This window comes from Barbus barbus (assembly GCF_936440315.1).
Source record: "Barbus barbus genome assembly, chromosome: 40".
Classification (NCBI taxonomy): Eukaryota; Metazoa; Chordata; class Actinopteri; order Cypriniformes; family Cyprinidae; genus Barbus; species Barbus barbus.
Window position 1 is genome coordinate 22,673,757 of NC_136718.1, and position 19,203 is coordinate 22,692,959.

Genomic DNA, 19,203 nt, shown 5'->3' on the forward strand with positions numbered 1-19,203 from the left:
ACCCCTAATCCACACATACTGTATTTGCTCCCCATGCTTTTTGTCTACCAATCCATCACCCTGGCTGCTCATACATCATGCTTCCCACATAGTTATTAAGAAGCATTATAAAGTAGATAAATGAGAACATGAAGGTACTAAATCTCTCTCCCTCAGCCTCTCTTGTGCTCTATCTAGAGCAGCACTGGTGTTTTGGGACTGGGCCATCTCATTAGTGGGAGTTTCATTACGTTACATAAGCCCTGAACAATTTCTCTCCTCACTGTCCTCTATCACACTGAAGCTCCGACCTCAGCTCCACTCTAACATACAAGCACATACATCTGTATCGATATAACACACATAACACAGACAAATATTTCTTAGTTATAGAGGACAATATGCATTTGGTTTGTAAACCAGGACAAGTTTATCTGGAAGATCATGTGGGTGTCACACGATTTACCTGTTTTCCTTTGTTTATATGTCACTTGCATGTGTATTGTATTTTGTGCCTTATCATATTTTGTATTGCATGTTGTATTGGACTATATTGTATAGAAGTACAGTTGCCTCCATATATCAATTCTATATCATTATAAAGCAACATTTCAAATCAAAATCAAACATGTTTTAAAGAATGATAATAAATACAGTTTTCATACAAAACATTAACCTCTGTGAACTGAAAACTGTATTGTACTGTATTTTACTTTATTGTATATCTTTTTGTATTGCATTCTATGCTGCTGTAGACAGACAGACAGATTAAGATAGATAGATAGATAGATAGATAGATAGATAGATAGATAGATAGATAGATAGATAGATAGATAGATAGATAGATAGATAGATAGATAGATAGATAGATAGATAGATAGATAGATAGATAGATAGATAGATAGATAGATAGATAGATAGACAGATAGATAGACAGACAGACAGACAGACCGATAGATCGATAGACAGAGAGACAGACAGACAGACAAAAGACAGACAGACAGACAGACAGACAAAAGACAGACAGACAGACCGATAGATCGACAGACAGACAGACAGACAGACAGACAGACAGACAGACAGACAGACAGACAGACAGACAGACAGACAGACAGATAGACAGATAGACAGATAGACAGATAGATAGATAGATAGATAGATAGGTTTAATACAATGGTACATGTCAAAATGTCATGGTATTATCATCTCATACTGTATCATTCATGGTACTGGCACAGCTTGTTCAGGATCTCTGTTGTGTCCAATGAGCACAGAGGGATTTCCCGTTTCACCAATAGGCAACTGTGCGCGATCTGGCACTCACAGCGTTAACGCGAGCGCGCACATTGGCTTGACATTCCCCTCCCACGCGCCAGTCGTCCTTTAAATGCTCGCGCTGCGCTTTAAATAGCAGGTGTGAGAAACTGTGTCCCTGCATACACCCCTCAGACACCACCACCATCATCATCATCATCGCCATCACCGCCGCAATGTCCACCGCCAGCGCCGAGACCACCGCGCAGCTGCCGCCGGCCGCGGGCAGGGTGTTCTTTCAGCCCGGCGTGGGCTGCGCCGGCTCGGGACCGATGCAGCGCGATGACCCGGTGCAGAAAAAACAGGGCAAAGTGACGGTGAAGTATGACAGAAAAGAGCTGCGGAAGAGACTCATACTGGAGGAGTGGATCATTGAACAGCTGAGCGAACTTTACGACTGCGAGGTAAGACTGGACCCGTACTACATAAAGAGCCTTTAAATGTATATAATTATTTATCATTAGATTTTATTGTTTATTGTATAATGTTTTATTTTAGTTGTTGTGGATATAGTTTTAATATATATATATATACACATTTTAATATTTTATTTTAATATTTTTTATTTTAGATTTAGATTGTAAAATAATTTCTAAAAAATACTAATAATTTTTCGTTGCAAAAACAAAAATGACTATTAGCCTAATATATTATTTAATTTTTTTTAAATAAAAATACACTAATTAATTACAGTACAGGCAAGTGCTATCCTTTCTACTGTATTTTATACAGTAAAAAAAATAATTGGATTTTGGACCTTTTGTATTAATCTATCTTTTAGAAATACAACAATACAGACTAATAATGTCTGCCAACATGTCACTTATCAGCCAGGGAGAATCATTGGTTATTTTCAGCTTTTTCATTTATTACTCTTCTTGGAGTAACTTGAGGTTAAGTGTCTTGATCAAGGGCACAATGCAGTAAAATATAAATCGGCTCTTGTGGGGTTTTGACCTAATAGGTCACAAACCAAGATTTTTAACCTCAAAGCTACACCATTCCCTCGGGTTTATAGGTTGATGAATTGGTCTTTGTGTGACCTACATTTGGCTGCGATGTAAAAATGCATGACGATAGGCATCTTTAAAGTGTGGCATCCTTTGGCATCAGTCCTCATTTGAAGATGAACAAACGTCATTCTGCTGACCTCTTATTGCTCTGTACGCTGGTCTCTTTTGTTCTTTCTCTATCTGTCTCTCTCAGTGTTTCTGTTCTGCAGTAGCTTGCTTTTTTCTGCTGATGCTGTGTTGGCCCCAGAGAGACAAAAAAGAGAGAAATGGCTATTTTGACTTGTCAGGCGGAATAACGTTGATCCGCTTGAAAGGATTCTGTGGGTTTTCAAAAATCAGGAAATTCATATTTATATGAACAGAAACACCTGAGTCTTGGATCTAAACAAACCTGAAAAAAGTCTTATTCTTTATAAATATATATCAATATATAAATTTATATTTTCTTTGTAGTGATTCTAATGAATATAAAAATATCTTTATAAAATTTAAGGCTGTGTAAGACTCAGTTATAACCATTATAATTTTATTTAACTATCTTTTATTTTAGGTTATTGAGGGTGTATTTTTATTTTAGAGGTATGGTTTATTTTTTTAAAAAGTCAAATTAATTTTTCTAAGAAATATAATATTTTGTTGTAATTGAGATTATATTTTTTTTGGATCTAATAATAATATTATTATTATAATTAAATAACCAATAAATATTAGGCCTTTATAATGAATGCTATATTTGTATTCATTTCCATTTTTATTTTACTTAAAGCATAATATACAGGCAAGTACATTTTACTGTATTTTATAATAATTTTACTTTTTGTGTGAATACTATCTTTTAGAAACACACAACAGTATAGATTTATAATATGCATATTCTTTATAAAAACTGTTATACATTATGTAATAATTCCACTTTAATAATTCTAATTATTTATTTAATAAAATAAATAATATTAACCTGTCTATCTTCCATTTTGTTACAAAAAATGTGTTTTCCTCAACATGGGAAATCTTTTTTAATAAATAGGTAAATGTTTGTTTTTATTGGGTTTAGTATGTTTTATTTAACAAATCACAATAAGTCTGAGAATAGGGGGTAGGGTGGTTCATGTAATGCCATGTTGTTTATAAATCTTCTTCAGTCTAAGCAGACATGAGCATATGGTAAATTAACCTTTAACATGGTCTCTCTGGACTTTACACACAATGCCAGCAGCATCTTCTGGGTCAGATTTGTGATGGCAGTAGTTCACTGGCAATCATATGTTGAAAACAGAGCATGTTAAAGGAGGATGCTGTTGGTCTGCAGTTGCATCCTCATGGTGCTATGCACTGGTGTGTACATCTGTGTGAGCTATATTCACTTTTTCTCTTCTATGGTAATTGTCTCTATTATTATAATGTTTTGAGCTTATACATAGCATTTGTGGCAAATAAAATGCATTTTATTTGTAGTGTTAATCAAATCATCAAATAGGATGCTGTTTACAAGCTTAAACAGCTAATCAGATTAAACATGTGAGCTCATAAAGAGGTGTTTACTTGAGTGTATTTAACGACCATCACATTTATACTAGAAACAAGAGGAGGAAGTCACACATAGTCAATAACCGTTCACAGCTCAATGTCTGGGCGCCCATTAACAGCAGGTTACAATCAAAGGCAATAGACTTCATGTAAACGACAGGATTCTGAATTGGACTGTATAGCTGCACTAATAAACTCCGTGAAAAATAATCTTCATCAATGCAATTAGAGCTTTATTAAAAGACTAGTATAATAGCAATCTGCAGTGTTGAGCTAGGTTGCAAGAAAAGTGCTCGCCAAGGCTGCATTTATTTGATCAAAAATACAGTAAAAAAAACATAAAATGTGAAATATTATTACTATTTTAAATCGCTGTTTTCTATTTGAATATATTTTAAAATGTAATTTATTCCTGTGATGCAAAGCTGAATTCTCAGCATCATTACTCCAGTCTTCAGTGTCACATGATCCTTCAGAAATCAAATTGCTGATTTGGCATGTTTGTTTGTTTGTTCGATGTTACTTAAATATGTCCCTCACACTGCTAAATGAGTTCAGGGGAAGTGTTTAGCAGGTTAGCATGTGAACAGACAATTGCTGACGGGATTTGCGAGTCGTTCACTAACAGCATTCCATTGTGCAATATGGCCTTTAGGGTTAGTAAGGTGTTGACGCCTTAGACAGACCTACTTAAGGAAGAGTAGGTCAGTATGGAATTCCTTGCAGACAGTGAAGGTTTTCTGCCTCTACAGAAGTTTGACAGAATTGAACTATGAACTCTGAGGCCTGAAACTTACTCTCTAGTACATGAATACAGATGCTAGCTGTGTGCTTGATTGAATGCCTTGTTGCATTCCCAAATGTCAAAAGACAATAATGCAATGCACGTATGCAGTTAATATTTTGAATATTTCAGATTTTATTGTTACACTTTCTGTCTTGACTTTATTTATAGCTAAAGTTTTAGTAATTTTGTTGTGTTTTTGACATTTTTTAATGTATATATAGTAAATTTTTTATGTAGCCTATTCATTTTAGTTCTAGTTTTAGTACTCGTTTTATTTCAAGTAACATTTTATTTATAGTTTTAGTTTAGTTAACTAACCCTAACTGGCACGGTTACTCGTTTCAGCTCTAACTTCAATTCTACTTATGATTAAATTACTTGCAATTCAAATAAATATTCTGGCATTATGACTCAGTTATAGTATACTAAACTATTAAAACCACTCTATAATGGGATAAATATTTTAAAACTTTGTATTGTTCAAAACATGTTTTTATAAAGCCTGTTACATTTGGTTTTGGGTTTGAATGTTACAAACTTAAAGCATTTTTAGAAAAGAAAAGGAAAATACAGAAGCATTATATTTAAATCATAATCAGGGTTATAGGTAACTAAAACCATAAAATATTTTTGTTACTTGAAATAACAGGCTTTAACTAATATAAAACATATTAATATTTAAATTTGTATTTCAGACAGTAGTGGATGAACTATAATAACTAAAACTGAAATAAAAAAATAATAATATAAACATTTAATTAATAATATAGACATTTAAAAAACAAATACCAATAAAAATGACAAGAATGCACAACAAAATTACTAAAACTTTAACTAAATTTAAAATGAAAACGGAAAATATACAAATGAAAACCTGAATAATATAATTTGGTTTAATGGTGAACCATTTGAAGGTTGCTCTATTGCCTCCTTCAGTATAAGTATTAAGTAGCTATTTACAGTAATGCATTGGCCAATCACTGAGTCTTTGAGCTTAAACTGGCTTGCTTTATAACATCGCTTGACTATGACATCACAGAGCTGAACTCCGACCTCAGCCAATCAGAATGAGTGACAGCACAGCGTGGATTAGATGAATTTGTCATATAGTGAGAGAGTGTATCCAACAGAGCAAAAGTGAGAAAAAGTGGTGTAACATTATCAGGATATTCTGAGGTTAATTTCCGTGACTTCTGGGAGAAGAGGATTGGGGGAAAGGAATTAGAACAGAAATTCAAACAGAAGATGAGGGGAAAATAATGGAAAGGCAGAGGGTGGACAAATTCAACAGAATTAGAAAGGAGAAACAGGCAATTTGGGGGTATAAAAGTACAGAGATTTTGGACTGGGAATTGAATCAATTTCTGCTTTGAGGAAAACAGCATCTCATGCACACACTAACAACCCTCAGAGAAACACTAAAGTGTGTATGTATGTGTGTGTGTGTGTCCATTTTCAGCATGATCTCTGCTTTCTCAGCAGCCTCATCTGTGCTTACAAGGCTTACGAAGAACAAATGTAGGCCGCTTCTTGTTGCGATTTGCATGTATATGTGTGTCAGAGCTCTGATGGGCTTTGTCTTAGTAAAACCGGTCCATCTGGAGTTCATTAGCGAATTGAATGTGCGGATGAGGTGGTTACGTGCAAGCTAATGATGGAGTCCTCAAATCAATGACGGTCACAAACTGCTGCCAAGCTGTTTTCTGCTGAGAATTCTGTCTATTTTGGGCAGCGTGCAGCAGTTTGCAAGCGTGCAGGTTCTCTCTGTGTGATCAAGGATGAATAATGCTGGGATAGGATGTGAAAGCTAATTCAGTAACACTGCTGTACTAAACATTAATCCAAATATTCAGATTAGCAGGCAATAAACATGCATTTTCCAATTTTATGGCTGATTTTTAAACTTACTCTCAAAATATGTTGATACAACCTTGCAAAGAAGATGCAAAGTGCTTATTTCAATTTTAACTTCACTTATACTTATATATATATAATGCAATGTAAATAAATATTCTGGTATCATGACTCAGTTTTAGTATACTTGTTAATAAATCACACCATATAACAATATATATATATATATATATATATTTATATATATATATTTATCACAATAATTGAAAACCCATGACATTGTGTTGTTTAACAGTCCGTTACATTCAGTCGGGGTTGAATGTTGCAAAGTTAAAACTTTTAGAAAAGACAAAAACAAAACAGTTAAAGCTTGATGTTTTAACTGTAATCAGGGTTATTATAGTTAACTAAAACTATATATAAAAAAAATTAATTGAAACAAAATATTCAAAAATATAAAATTTAAATTGAAAAAAATCCTAAACTTATTTCATTTCAGCTTTTTAGTTTAAATGGATGAACTAAAATAACTAAAATTAATAAAAAATGTATATAGAGATTTAAAAAAAAAAAAATCAATACTAATAAAAACAAGAACACAACAAAACTACTAAAACTTTAGGTAAAATTAAACTATATAGACACATTATTTTTTTTAAATGACAATAAAATTACAAAACCTTTCATATTAAAATGACAAAAATATAAAAAGACAATAAAAATATTAATAAAAACTATATAGATATTAAAAATAATAAAAAACGACAAAACAAAATTACTAAAATTAACTAATTAAAAAAATATAAAAAGGACAAAACTAAATGACTAAAACTAACTAAAATTAAAATAAGAACAGAAAATATAAAATCAAAATGAATTCTAAATATGAATAAAAGCTATAATAATATTATAGAATTCGATTTTTTTCCCCATATATAACCCATTAAAATGTAATTGTGATAAGGGACATGGTAAATTAATAAAATAAACAAATAGTAATGTATTATTTGATTTTTTTTTCCTTGTGCACTAAATAGTGTAATTTATCAAATGAATAAATTCAGCAGCAAATTGTTTCCTGAAAATGTCAGCTAAACGCACTCTGCATACTGACACACAACACAGCATAAAACGCAGTGAGATGTGTCCTCTACATTCAGCCCAGTGGGGTTCTGCTAATATGCCCCTGTCTGCAAAAGATACCCACAACCCCCCTCTCCGCTGTCTTCCTCTGCAGCGAGGGGGGAAGGGGTTCGTCTTTGATGCTGAGCGCTTCAGGGGTCTTTCGGTCTGTCTGATATCACAGGCGCTGCTTTTCACTCCTCTTTGACTGTCTGTATTGATGCAGTGTGTTTGTGTTTTGGATTAGAGACGATCCTGTTGGCGTTTGTTTGTGTTTATCTTGGATTTTAATCTCCGTTTGACCTTGTAGCAGAAGCGTCATGGCTTTTTGAACCAAGTTCATTTGAAATGCAAATTACGAAAAGATTATTTGTATCGATGGTTATTATGAAAACACAATTACTGTACATAAAAAAGTATTTGTCTTAAACGCTGTGGCACACGGGACACATTTGCATGTTCAAATTTGGGCACACCAATTATAATTTTTTTTATGCTTGTCAAGGCTGAATTTATTTGATCAAAAATACAGTAAAAATAGTAATATTGTGAATATTATTACAAATGAAAATAACTTTTCTGTTTGAATATATTTTAAAATGTTATTTGTGAAGCAAAGCTGAATTTTCAGCATCGATACTCCAGTCTTCAGTGTCACATGATCCTTCAGAAATCAGGAATAAATTATGCATTTTAAAATGCATTTCAATTGAAAACAGTAATTTTAAATTGTAAAAAAATAACTGTTTTTACTGTATTTTAAATAAAATAAATGCAGCCTGGTGAGCATAAAAGACTTAAAAAAAAAAAAAAAAAAACTCATGACCAGTAGTGTATAAATGCCAAAACTTGCACTTGCATGCAAAATACAAAAAGAATAAATATGCATGATGCTGGTTTTATTAAAACTATATATAGGGTTGAAATTTGTCTTATCCCACTAAGGGCACTGATAAAGCAACAAATGCAACTGATTCCCACTCAGAAAATGAGTTCATGTCACCCTTGCCTTGTAGAGACCAAATTTATCATCTTTATTCTGCTGACCGGGAGACCCTGATCATAAATCATCCTTGACACGCAGAATATGCATGTGCATGGTATTTCATGAGCACATATGTGCGCAGTACAGTACAATCTGCTTGTTTATGGTGGTGTTCAAATCATGTGTTGTGTGTGTGTGATTTCTCAGCATTGCCGTTGGCATTTCTGTGTACATTTCACACTTTCCTGCAAGACCTCTCTCACACCAACGCCTGTTTGCTTTTCTGCTACAAATCCTCAGTGATCTGACCTGTCTGCTCCGTGAGGGAGAGAGACGGCTTCCCTCTGCTCTGTGTTTGCAGAAGAGACACCAGTCGACTGCACGATGAGACACAATGCACAAATAGGTCAAGTGAAGGTGTCTGTGCTGCGACTGGAAGAGCTCATTCAACTCTCTGGCCTGACGGCACACACGGTCACTACCCACAATCCAACTGCAGGGCTTTTCATTCACAATGGACAGACATTACATGCAAGCTGCTGGAATGAAAAATTATTTACTAAAATGTGACTCTTGGTCACAAAACCAGTCTTAAGTCGCTGGGGTATATTTGTAGCAATAGCCAAAAATACATTGTATGGGTCAAAATGATAGATTTTTCTTTTATGCCAAAAATCATTAGGATATTAAGTAAAGATCATGTTCCATGAAGATATTTTGTAAATTTCCTACCGTAAATATATAAAAACTTCATTTTTGATAGGTAATATGCATTAAGAACTTCATTTGGACAACTTTAAAGGTGAGTTTTTCAATATTTAGATTTTTTTTTGCACCCTCAGATTCCAGATTTTCAAATGTATCTCGAGCAAATATTGTCCTAACAAACCATACATCAATGGAAAGCTTATTTATTCAGCATTCAGATGATGCATAAATCTCAATTTTCAAAACATATGACTGGTTTTGTGGTCCAGGGTCACAAATGATTAAAATTGTAGTGGCCATTAATGATTACTCAAATGAAGCATTTATGAAAATGACAAGAAGCCTTTATAAAATGACTGCAATGGCAATATGATAAAAACAATCTTTAATAAAAGTGTAATAAGTAATAAGTGATTTACTATTAAATATAAAGTTATAAATATTATCAAGTGTGTGTATTCAATTTCTCATATTCAATAAACAGTTATTCGATATATATAATTGAAAATATATAATTACTGTATATATATATAAAATATATAATTATGTAATTTTAATTGTGTTCTCTCTCTCTCTCTCTCTCTCTCTCTCTATCTATCTATCTATCTAGATAGATAGATAGATAGATGTCATTCGATTAAAATATTTAATCACGATAAATCGCATGATTGTCATGAGTTAACTCGTGATTAATCGCAACTTAATCGCACATTTTTATCTTTTCTAAATGTACCTTAAATAAATACTTTTCAAGTTTTCTAATCAACATGGGCATGGACAAATATGGATGCTTTATGCAAATGTATGTACATTATTACTGAAATCAACAGAGCATGAAGACTAGACATGTTTCAAAGGTTATAGATGTTTTTCAAAGAAGTTGTTCATGTCTATTAAACACATGAATAAAGAAATTCCAAGTTCCCATTACTTCTCTTTCTTTGCACTGAGCAATTTATTTACACAAACCTGTTTACAATTTTGCACGACAGGGCAGCTCTTCTTCTGAACATGCAAAATATACATTTATTATTTATTACTAGATTTGTTTGCTTCTCTGTGGCCACACTGTATTTTGATGCAGCTAAATTCTCAATAAAACTGTTTTCATTGATATATTTTACTGTCAGACGCTGTTGTCGAATGATATCGAGTGTTTCAGTATCTAACTTTAATAATCGCGCGTTAATAAAATGAGTGCCGTTAAAATTAATTTGTGTCAACTTTGACAGCCCTAATATAAATGCATAATAATTTTATATATGTATATGACATTTATTTATATATTAGTGTTTAGTAAATTATTCCTTTGGAAGAAAATGTCAGTAGTGCTTGTATGTGCAATACAACAACGCTGAGTTGTTCTGAGTGTTTTTGGATGTTATGTAGTTTCCTACAGACTATCTGCTTTGGTGCATCAGTGTGAATGTAGCTAATGAAATGTTTTTTTGAGAAGGCTGATGGACTCTGTGTCAACTTATCTTGACTGATGTCGGATCAGTCTGTGATTGATTGGTCATGTCTTGGCGGTTGGCTTGACTGATCTGGTGATGGTTGAGCTTTATCTGCTGGAGTCTTTGTGGCTGGTATTGCCATTTTCCCATTCTAAGAGAGAACACACAGACGAAGGTCTGAAATATTAGTTCTTCTAATGGTGAATGTGTAAAGGCATGATGAATGAGCCAATCTGACAGCAGGCAGGCGACTGATTGGATCATTATTTTAACAAACAGCTCTAAGAAGTTTAAAGGAACTATGCTAGTGTACTAAAAGGCTGATTTGTCAAAGTCTTCACTGAAAGTGCATATCTGCTTTTGCAGATTTATTGTGTTAATATACATTGATGTGTCTCCATTAGTGTTTGTCTTAAGAGTAAAAGTGTTAGAATAGATTTACATGCATTCACAATATCCACCTTTGTTACATGCATTCACAATATCCACCAAGAATTTAGACATTCTTGACATCAACTTGTATGAAATTAGTCATATTTTTGACAAAATCTCTCTTTTAAAGGTATACAAACAGATCTCAATGCATCATTGTCAGTTTTCCCTCACCGTATGAACCGCAGTGTGAATTTTCTTCTCAACCACCCACGCTTTCTTAACCCACACACACACACAGACTCATCCTTATTAACTCTGCAGCCCAGCACTAATCGTTTTGACCTGCTTCTCGCTCAATCTCTCCTCCTTTCACTCTCCTTCTTTCTGTATTCTCTCTGAAAGGAAGCAGTTTATTGCGCTGATGCTCATTTGAGCTGCTAGTAAACTCAACATCAGTGCAGCTTGAGACAGAGAAATTGGTAACTGGTAAATTTGGGGGGCAGAACTAGAAATCCTGCTGCTTTTTTCAGCTGAGCTGTTAACCGTGGACGATGCGAAGCTGTTATGGGTTGCACAGTTGTTTAGATATGTGACGTTCATTCGTAGGACAGTTAGAGCTGAGTCTGCCTTTTAGAAAATTTTTGAAAAATATATAAGTAGAATTAAATTTAAAAAATAAATGTTAAGTATTAAATAAATAAATAAATTATAAATGCAAATTCTGAAAGATTATTCGTATCGTTGATTATTCAGAAAACACAATTACTGTATGTAAAATCAGATTAGTTTTTGTATACTTTTTATTTGATCAAAAATACAGTAAAAACCATAATATTGTGAAATATTATTGCAAAATTAAATGACCTTTTCTGTTTGAATGGATTTTAAAATGTATTCCTGTGATGCAAAGCTGAATTTTCAGCATCTTTACTCCAGTCGTCAGTGTCACATGATCCTTCAGAAACCAGGAATAAATTATACATTTTAAAATATATTTAAATGGAAGACAGTAATTTAAGTCAAATATATAATAATATATCAAATTTAGAAAAATAAAGAATGCAAAAATAATGCATTATTGTAAAGTTTAAGTGTGAAAAAAATTAAATGATGAAATCATGTGTGAGTGTATAAAATAAAATGAAATGAAAAAATATCAAAATAAATAAGTATAAAAGATGTTAAAAATGTTCAAATTTTCACACACACACACACACACACACACACACACACACACACACTTTAATAATGCACTGGTTTAATGCTTTTTGTGATTAAAAATTAGATATTTATTTAAAAAATAAATCAGTGCCATTGTACTAAAGTATATGAAAACACTTCAAATCCTAAATAAATACACTTTTAAAAAATCAGACATAATGCAGAGTAACGTGGGGTAAATCTGTACAGCAAGTCCTGGATTTGTCCCTGGATCTGCCAAGCAAATGCAGAATTAGCTGAAACGCTCTCAATCCCTGGCACTCAAACAGACAGAAGTGACCAATGTTGTTTCATAATGATTGTGTGTATGGATGATGTGTATTATTCCACCTCTCTCATTTGTCAAACAAGCCAAAGCGATTGCTACATGGAAAATACTTCCCTCTCCTTCTCTCACCTTTAAAGAGGCGAGTGTATTTATAGAGCTCATCTCATCCTGTCTGTGTGGCTCTGTCTGTCATCACTGGCACATTATGGCGTTCTGGTTAATGACCCTTCTGACTGTTTCCTGATGTTCTCTCGACAGCTCCCTAAATGTTTCTGATGTACATATAATTCAAAATTTCTTGGCTGCTGATTTTTATCTAGACCAGATCTATCCAGTCTGCTAGAATTTCTGCACTAATGAAGAACAGGACCCAGAGGGGAAATTAATTGCTTGGAGGTTTCTTTTTAATGTGGTTTCCGAACTGCAAAATTCATTATAAAAATAGGCACAAAAGAAATCTCATTTGTGACTTCTCACTGTGTGATGTGTTCACATCCACTAATATCGCCTGATCTCTGCTTCTACAGGAAGAGGAAATGCCAGAGGTGGAGATAGACATTGATGATCTCCTGGAGGTGAACAGTGAAGACGAGAGAGCCATAAAACTACAGGTAAAGTCCCTGTGATGTGTGAGCATGTGTTTGTAAGAGAATGCATTTTCTTATTAGTTCACCCAAAAATAAAAATATGCTGAAAAATGTACTTGCACTCAGGCCATCCAAGATGTGGATGAGTTTGTTTCTTTATCTGAGAAATTTAGCGTTACATCACTTGGCTCACCAATGGATCCTCTGCAGTGAATGGGTGCCGTCAGAATGAGAGTTCAAACAGCTGATGAAAACATCACAATAATGCACAAGTAATCCACACCGCTCCAGTCCATCAATTAATGTCTTGTGAAGTGAAAAGCTGCATGTTTGTAAGGAACAAATCCATCATTAAACTGTTTTGTTTAAACCATTGCTTCTCGCCAAAATGAGTCCATAATTCATAATAACACTTCCCTCTGTGTAAAAGTCCTTCCCCTGTTGTCTTTGTCTTTGTCGTATTTGTTTAGATCTGTTTTGAACTGTTTTTACTTATAAACATGGCTTGACCTGTGCATATTTCTCTCCTGATTCAGATGAGATGATTATTTTTTTGGACTTGAAAAAGCAATATTAAGGATTGTTGACTTGTATTTAGCCAGAAGCAACGGTTTGATGTTAACAAGACATTAATTGATGGACTAGCGTCGTGTGGATTACTTGTGGATTATTGTGATGTTTTTATCATCTGTTTGGACTCTGATTCTGACGGCACCCATTCACTGCAGAGGATCCACTGGTGATGTAATGCTACATTTCTCCAAATCTGTTTTGCTGAAGAAACAAACTCATTTACATCATTATGTACATCTACAGCAAATTTTCATTGGGTGAATTCTTTCTTTAAAGACTGAAAGTATTTAGTTTAAGTTAGAATGAAGAGAATCTTGCGGAGTAATTAGTTAAAGTTAAAGTCAGCATGTTTATAACTAGCTAGCTGAATAATGAGATCTGGTTTAAAGGGTTACTCCACCCAAAGATGAAATTGAATATTTACAAAGTGATTAATGACAAAATTGTCATTTTGGGGTGGACTAAACCTTTAATATCGCAGATATTTAAAATAAACTCTAGTGCCCCCTTGAGGGTGCACAGTTATGTAAAAACACATTAAGCATTAAAAACCAGCACTGCACCACCCTAGCTGAGAATTCACTCTGTGTATGTAGTAGTCTAGTTTAAGTCTGTAAATCCTGAAGCTTCTGAAGTTGTTGGTGTGTGTCTCAGTTGGTTGATATCTCTCTGTTTTGTCCCTCAGGAATCACTGTCAGACTGCTACAAGCCCACTGATGTAAGTCATAAAGAAAAGGCCACTAACACAGAGCTCTGTTCCAAAACCTACTGAATCACCTACATAGACAATATTTGAAGGCATCATGCATGCACTGACAAAGCAAAAGCTTTATAGCCACATTACCCTGCCTTATATTTTTATATGTGTATCTGCGACAAAACAGTAGTCAAATAAATACATAGAATAAGTCAAATTTTGGTTGCTGTTCACAAGCAGTGTGTGGCTCGCATGACTCACCGCATGAGTGCTTCATATCAGTAACTTATGAGGATGCATTTTGATTACTGCACATGCACATATAGACACATACATACATACACACATGCACACACACACACACACACACACACACACACGCACAGCTTCAGGACATGCTAGTGGATTTCATGTAAGTGCACTGACCTGAAAACATGTGTGCTCGAAGAGTTCATTCATTCAACACTATGAAAATCATAATGCATAAGAGCTATCGCAGACACAATAACCCACTGCCCCCCCCCCCCCCCCCCCCCCACCCACCCACAAACACACACACACACATACAGATGCCTTTGCTCTAATTGGAACACATTTACTTGAATATTGAAATTTGGAAGTAATTCTGTTGTTTTTATTTTTACTTTAATTTTACATTTATAATATTTTATTTCATTTTTACATAATACCATTATATTTACACTCATTTATTTATTTTTAACAAAATTCTTCTAATATTGTATTTTATTATATGGTTCAAAATTTGGGGTCCTTAAGAAATTTTAAAAGAAGTCTGTTATATTCACTTGAGGCTGCATTTATCTGATCAAAAATACAGTAAAAATGGTAATATTGTAAAATATTATTACAATTTAAAATAACCATTTTCTATTGTAATATATTTTAAAAGGTAATTTATTCCTCTTATGAGCAGCTGGATTTTCAGCATCATTACTCCAGTTGTCAGTGTCACATGATCCTTCAGAAATCATTAAAATATGCTGATATGCAATATTGAAAACAATGTATCAGTATTTAATATTATATAATGTGAATAAATATTATATAATATAAATGTCTTTACTGTCACTTTTGATTAATCTTATAATATTAATATATTATATAAAAATAAAATAATAAAATATAAATTGATTTAAAAAGAATTTAACATTTTTAATAGACATTATTTAATTTAGACATTTAAATGCACACAAAAAACACACTCGGTGTATCCATCATTATCTTAGAAATGAAAAGCAAACAAACACACACACACACACACACACACACACACACACACAATCCTCTCTAATCTAATCACAGACCCTTAAACACTAACATGTGCTCTTGTTTGAGTATGTGTGCTCGCTGCTGTCAAAACCAACCACATAGTCTGCAAATCAATGACCTTACAGCATTGTTACTGACCTACAGCCACAGTCTTTACATTCACACAGACAGTGAATGAGCAGAAGAGAATGAAAGATTTTACCACGCACAATCTGTCTCACTCTCTCCTGTCTTTCTCTCTTCACCAGGACTTTGTGCGCGAGCTCCTCGGCAGGATAAGAGGAATGAGAAAACTCAGTGCTCCGCAGAAAAAAAGCTTTTAAGTGCTCGACAATGCCAATGTCAATCCAGCTACCTGAACTGCAGGTCCCACAATCCATCACTCAGCATAGAGTCGACCTCATACAGCCCTCAAGGACTCCCTATCCCAGGATTCATGTCTGGCCCAGAATCAATATACTAGAGTTCATTTTCCAAGGACTCTGACTTTGTTTAGTACACCTAAATTGAGTCATCCATTTCCCATAGATCACACAATAAATCCAAGAGTGCAAAGTTCATCCGGGACGCAATCAAACTGTCTCAGCAGCTGCGTGGGACAGTCTGATGTTCCTGTCCTCAATCTCTCAATGGGTCACATTATTACACTGTTTGGTGCAGTATTACAGCTATTTTTATGAACCACAACTGACTACAAAGCTATTTTATATAGCCTATTGAACCCCCCCCAATTATTTTTCCAATCATCTGATCCTGGATCAGCAGTGATATTCACCAATAGCTGTCCAATTAAGTTTCATAAACTTGCACAACAGTCATTCTTCCCTAGAATCTGTACTTCAGCAAAGCATAATGGAATATTTAGGGTAATGAATAATAATTGGCCAGAATACATATCAATCTATCATATGACCATTATAATTCTGTTTTTTCATAACCATGACAATCTTTCAAGAATATTGAACTGTTCTTGAAAGGTCTGTGAAGGTCTAAAATAACTACTTTCATAAAGTGAACATTATTGTGGTATGATAAAAGGTTTTGGGTGGGATGTGATGACAGAAAGTAAAGAAATAAGGTTATATTTGGAATTAAAGGAATAGTTCGTCCAAAAAGGGAAACATTTCTTAAAATGTACTCATCCTCAGGCCATCCAAGATGTAAATGAGTTTGATTCTTTATCAGGTTTAGAGAAATTTAGCATCACATCACTTGCTCACCAATGGATCCTCTGCAGTGAATGACTGCCGTCAGAATAAGAGTCCAAACAGCTGATAAAAACTGTGTTTGCATGAAACAAATCCATCAAAATGGTTTGACTTTAAACTGTTGCTTCTCGCCAAAATACAAGTCCATAACCCATAATAATGTTTGCTATCAGCTGTTTGGACTCATTCTGACGGCACCCATTCACTGCAGAGGATCCATTGGTGAGCAAGTGATGTGATGCTACATTTCTCCAAATGTGGCCTAAGTGTGAGTAAAATTTCAGCAATTTTTTTTATTTCTTTGGGGTGCACTATTCCTTTAAATACTAGTATACTATTTACTGTGCAGTACACATTAAATACCCTGCAAATGTAGAGTTGAGTGCATTGCATTGTGGTATATAGTATTCTATACTATGCACTGCATATTTTGGCAAATGCATTCATGTAATGTAGCATACATACTGTATACTGCTGAATTAGTAGCTGAGTGTAGTATACTAGTATTGCAAACATAGCCTGAGTTTTGAATACTTCTATAAGTCAACAAGGGCTGCATGAGCGTATATAGCTTATTAAAAGACATACTGTGATGATGGTAAGTGTTTGTCTAATGATCGAGCTGGATGATAGTTTGACCCAAGCCATTATTGAAAGCACGTAAATCATTCAAATTTAGGCTTGTATCTTCTTTTCCTCATATGGTTTTACATGGAGGCTGCCAAAGAATATAAAATGGCTGAATATTAGCATATTATAAAGTGCTATTGGTGTAAATTGGTACATGTATATTATGTTTCGCTATAAAGAACATTTAATCTTTGTGTCATTCGGTGTCATACCCATGGGTCAGATTTGTGTTTGATGGTGTAAGATGTATAACATGGAATCCAGGGGAAAAACTATGGTGCTGTTTAAACTTTTAACCCTCTACAGCGTGGATGGACGATGTGTTTTGCAGGCCGAGAGAAAAAGGGCAAAAATAAATAGCGATTCACTCTTGACTGGATGAATCTTTTGTTGCGCTATCCGTTTCTGTCGGCCTGCATCTAAATATTGTTATGGATTTTAAGGAGTTTGCGTGTTTTCAAGTATGTTTTGAGTCTTCTCTCAGAGAAGCACATTCAGGGTTTAGGCTGATCTCTTTTTTTTATTTTATTTACTTTGTTTTGTTTCTAAAATGTAAAAGATGTATTTGAGTGTACGAAAGCTTTATTTATGCATGTTTTATTGGCATGATAGGAACGTTTTGGATCGCTTACTTAAGCGATTATTTGTCTTTTTATACATTATTACAAGTATTACTCTTATAAATATTAAATTCACAACTTTTTATTCATTTTTATTGACTGTATAACTGCGTTTTGGGTGTTTTAAATCGTTTTTTTGTTTGTTTTTTAGATATATGTAAAGTGTGATCTTTTGTGCTGTTCTACTTAAAATAAAGGCAAAATGTCTGTTATATACACTCTTCTGTTTCACTTAATTTTATTCACACAAATGCAGAATATATCAAACATATCTTCTCTTACTACAAGCATGCCTATGTAAAGTTTGTTATGCAATTATGCATTGTGAAAAACATGCTTTCTGGGTTCTGTTAGTCACAAATTTGCATCTCATTACTGAACATGTCACATTAATCCTGAAAATGTATTAATCCGCTTACTTGATACAAGACTCGTTCGTCTTGTTGTCCATATTAAGATTCTTGTGAATCTTCCCTACATAATGTGGACAGATCTGTCATTTGTCTATAATTCTTACATATTCAAACATATTTCCTTTGTTTTATAGAATGTATATGGCAGCTATGCAGTGTCTGAATTAAATTCAGTACAAGTAAAGCATCATGTTCATGTGGCACACGCAATCAAGTTCAAATATGAATTATTGCTCTATTTTACTTTTTCATTTCGTTTTGTTTTAAAGGAGAAAATTTGGTTCAGTGAGAAAATTTGCTGCAATATTATGGATAGAGGAGTTGTATTTTAGCTGGAAGCAATGATTTTAAGCTAAAAAATGGCTTATTCTGACGGCACCCATTCACTGCAGAGGATCCATTGGTGAGCAGGTGATGTAATGATAAATGTCTCCAAACCTGATCCTAAGAAGAAACAAACTCATCTACATCTTGGATGGTGAGTACATTTTCAGAATTTTAAATTTTGGGGTGGACCATTTATTTAAGAAAATAAAATGATTGTCCTTCATGTTCAGTATAGTTAAAGAGCACAGATA

At 33.9% G+C, this 19,203-nt stretch overlaps 1 protein-coding gene across 6 annotated transcripts; it reads left to right on the forward strand.

Annotated features, from left to right (window-relative positions):
- Positions 1 to 1,397: 1,397 nt before the first annotated feature.
- LOC306859937 (protein phosphatase 1 regulatory subunit 14C-like) lies at positions 1,398 to 18,433 on the forward strand. Of its 6 annotated transcripts, none has more exons than XR_013783344.1 (5): positions 1,398 to 1,697; positions 13,135 to 13,218; positions 14,453 to 14,485; positions 16,003 to 16,939; positions 17,194 to 18,433. XR_013783344.1 is itself a non-coding variant. In XM_079401358.1 (4 exons), exons 1-4 carry the CDS (start codon positions 1,470 to 1,472, stop codon positions 16,075 to 16,077), a joined length of 420 nt encoding a protein of 139 aa, XP_079257484.1. In that variant the 5' UTR covers positions 1,398 to 1,469; the 3' UTR covers positions 16,078 to 18,431. The 6 variants fall into 6 exon arrangements, 1 of the variants encoding a protein (XP_079257484.1); XR_013783345.1 differs by having other exon boundaries at positions 17,136 to 18,429; XR_013783346.1 differs by having other exon boundaries at positions 16,003 to 16,914; positions 17,194 to 18,429.
- Positions 18,434 to 19,203: the final 770 nt, after the last annotated feature.

Bases quoted from the DNA above. Each gene is read 5' to 3' on its own strand.
- LOC306859937 (XM_079401358.1), top strand. From the start codon at position 1,470: ATGTCCACCGCCAGCGCCGAGACCACCGCGCAGCTGCCGCCGGCCGCG. The intron at 13,219-14,452 runs GTAAAGTCCCTG...TTTGTCCCTCAG, and splicing joins AGAGAGCCATAAAACTACAG to GAATCACTGTCAGACTGCTA. The intron at 14,486-16,002 runs GTAAGTCATAAA...TCTCTTCACCAG, and splicing joins ACTGCTACAAGCCCACTGAT to GACTTTGTGCGCGAGCTCCT.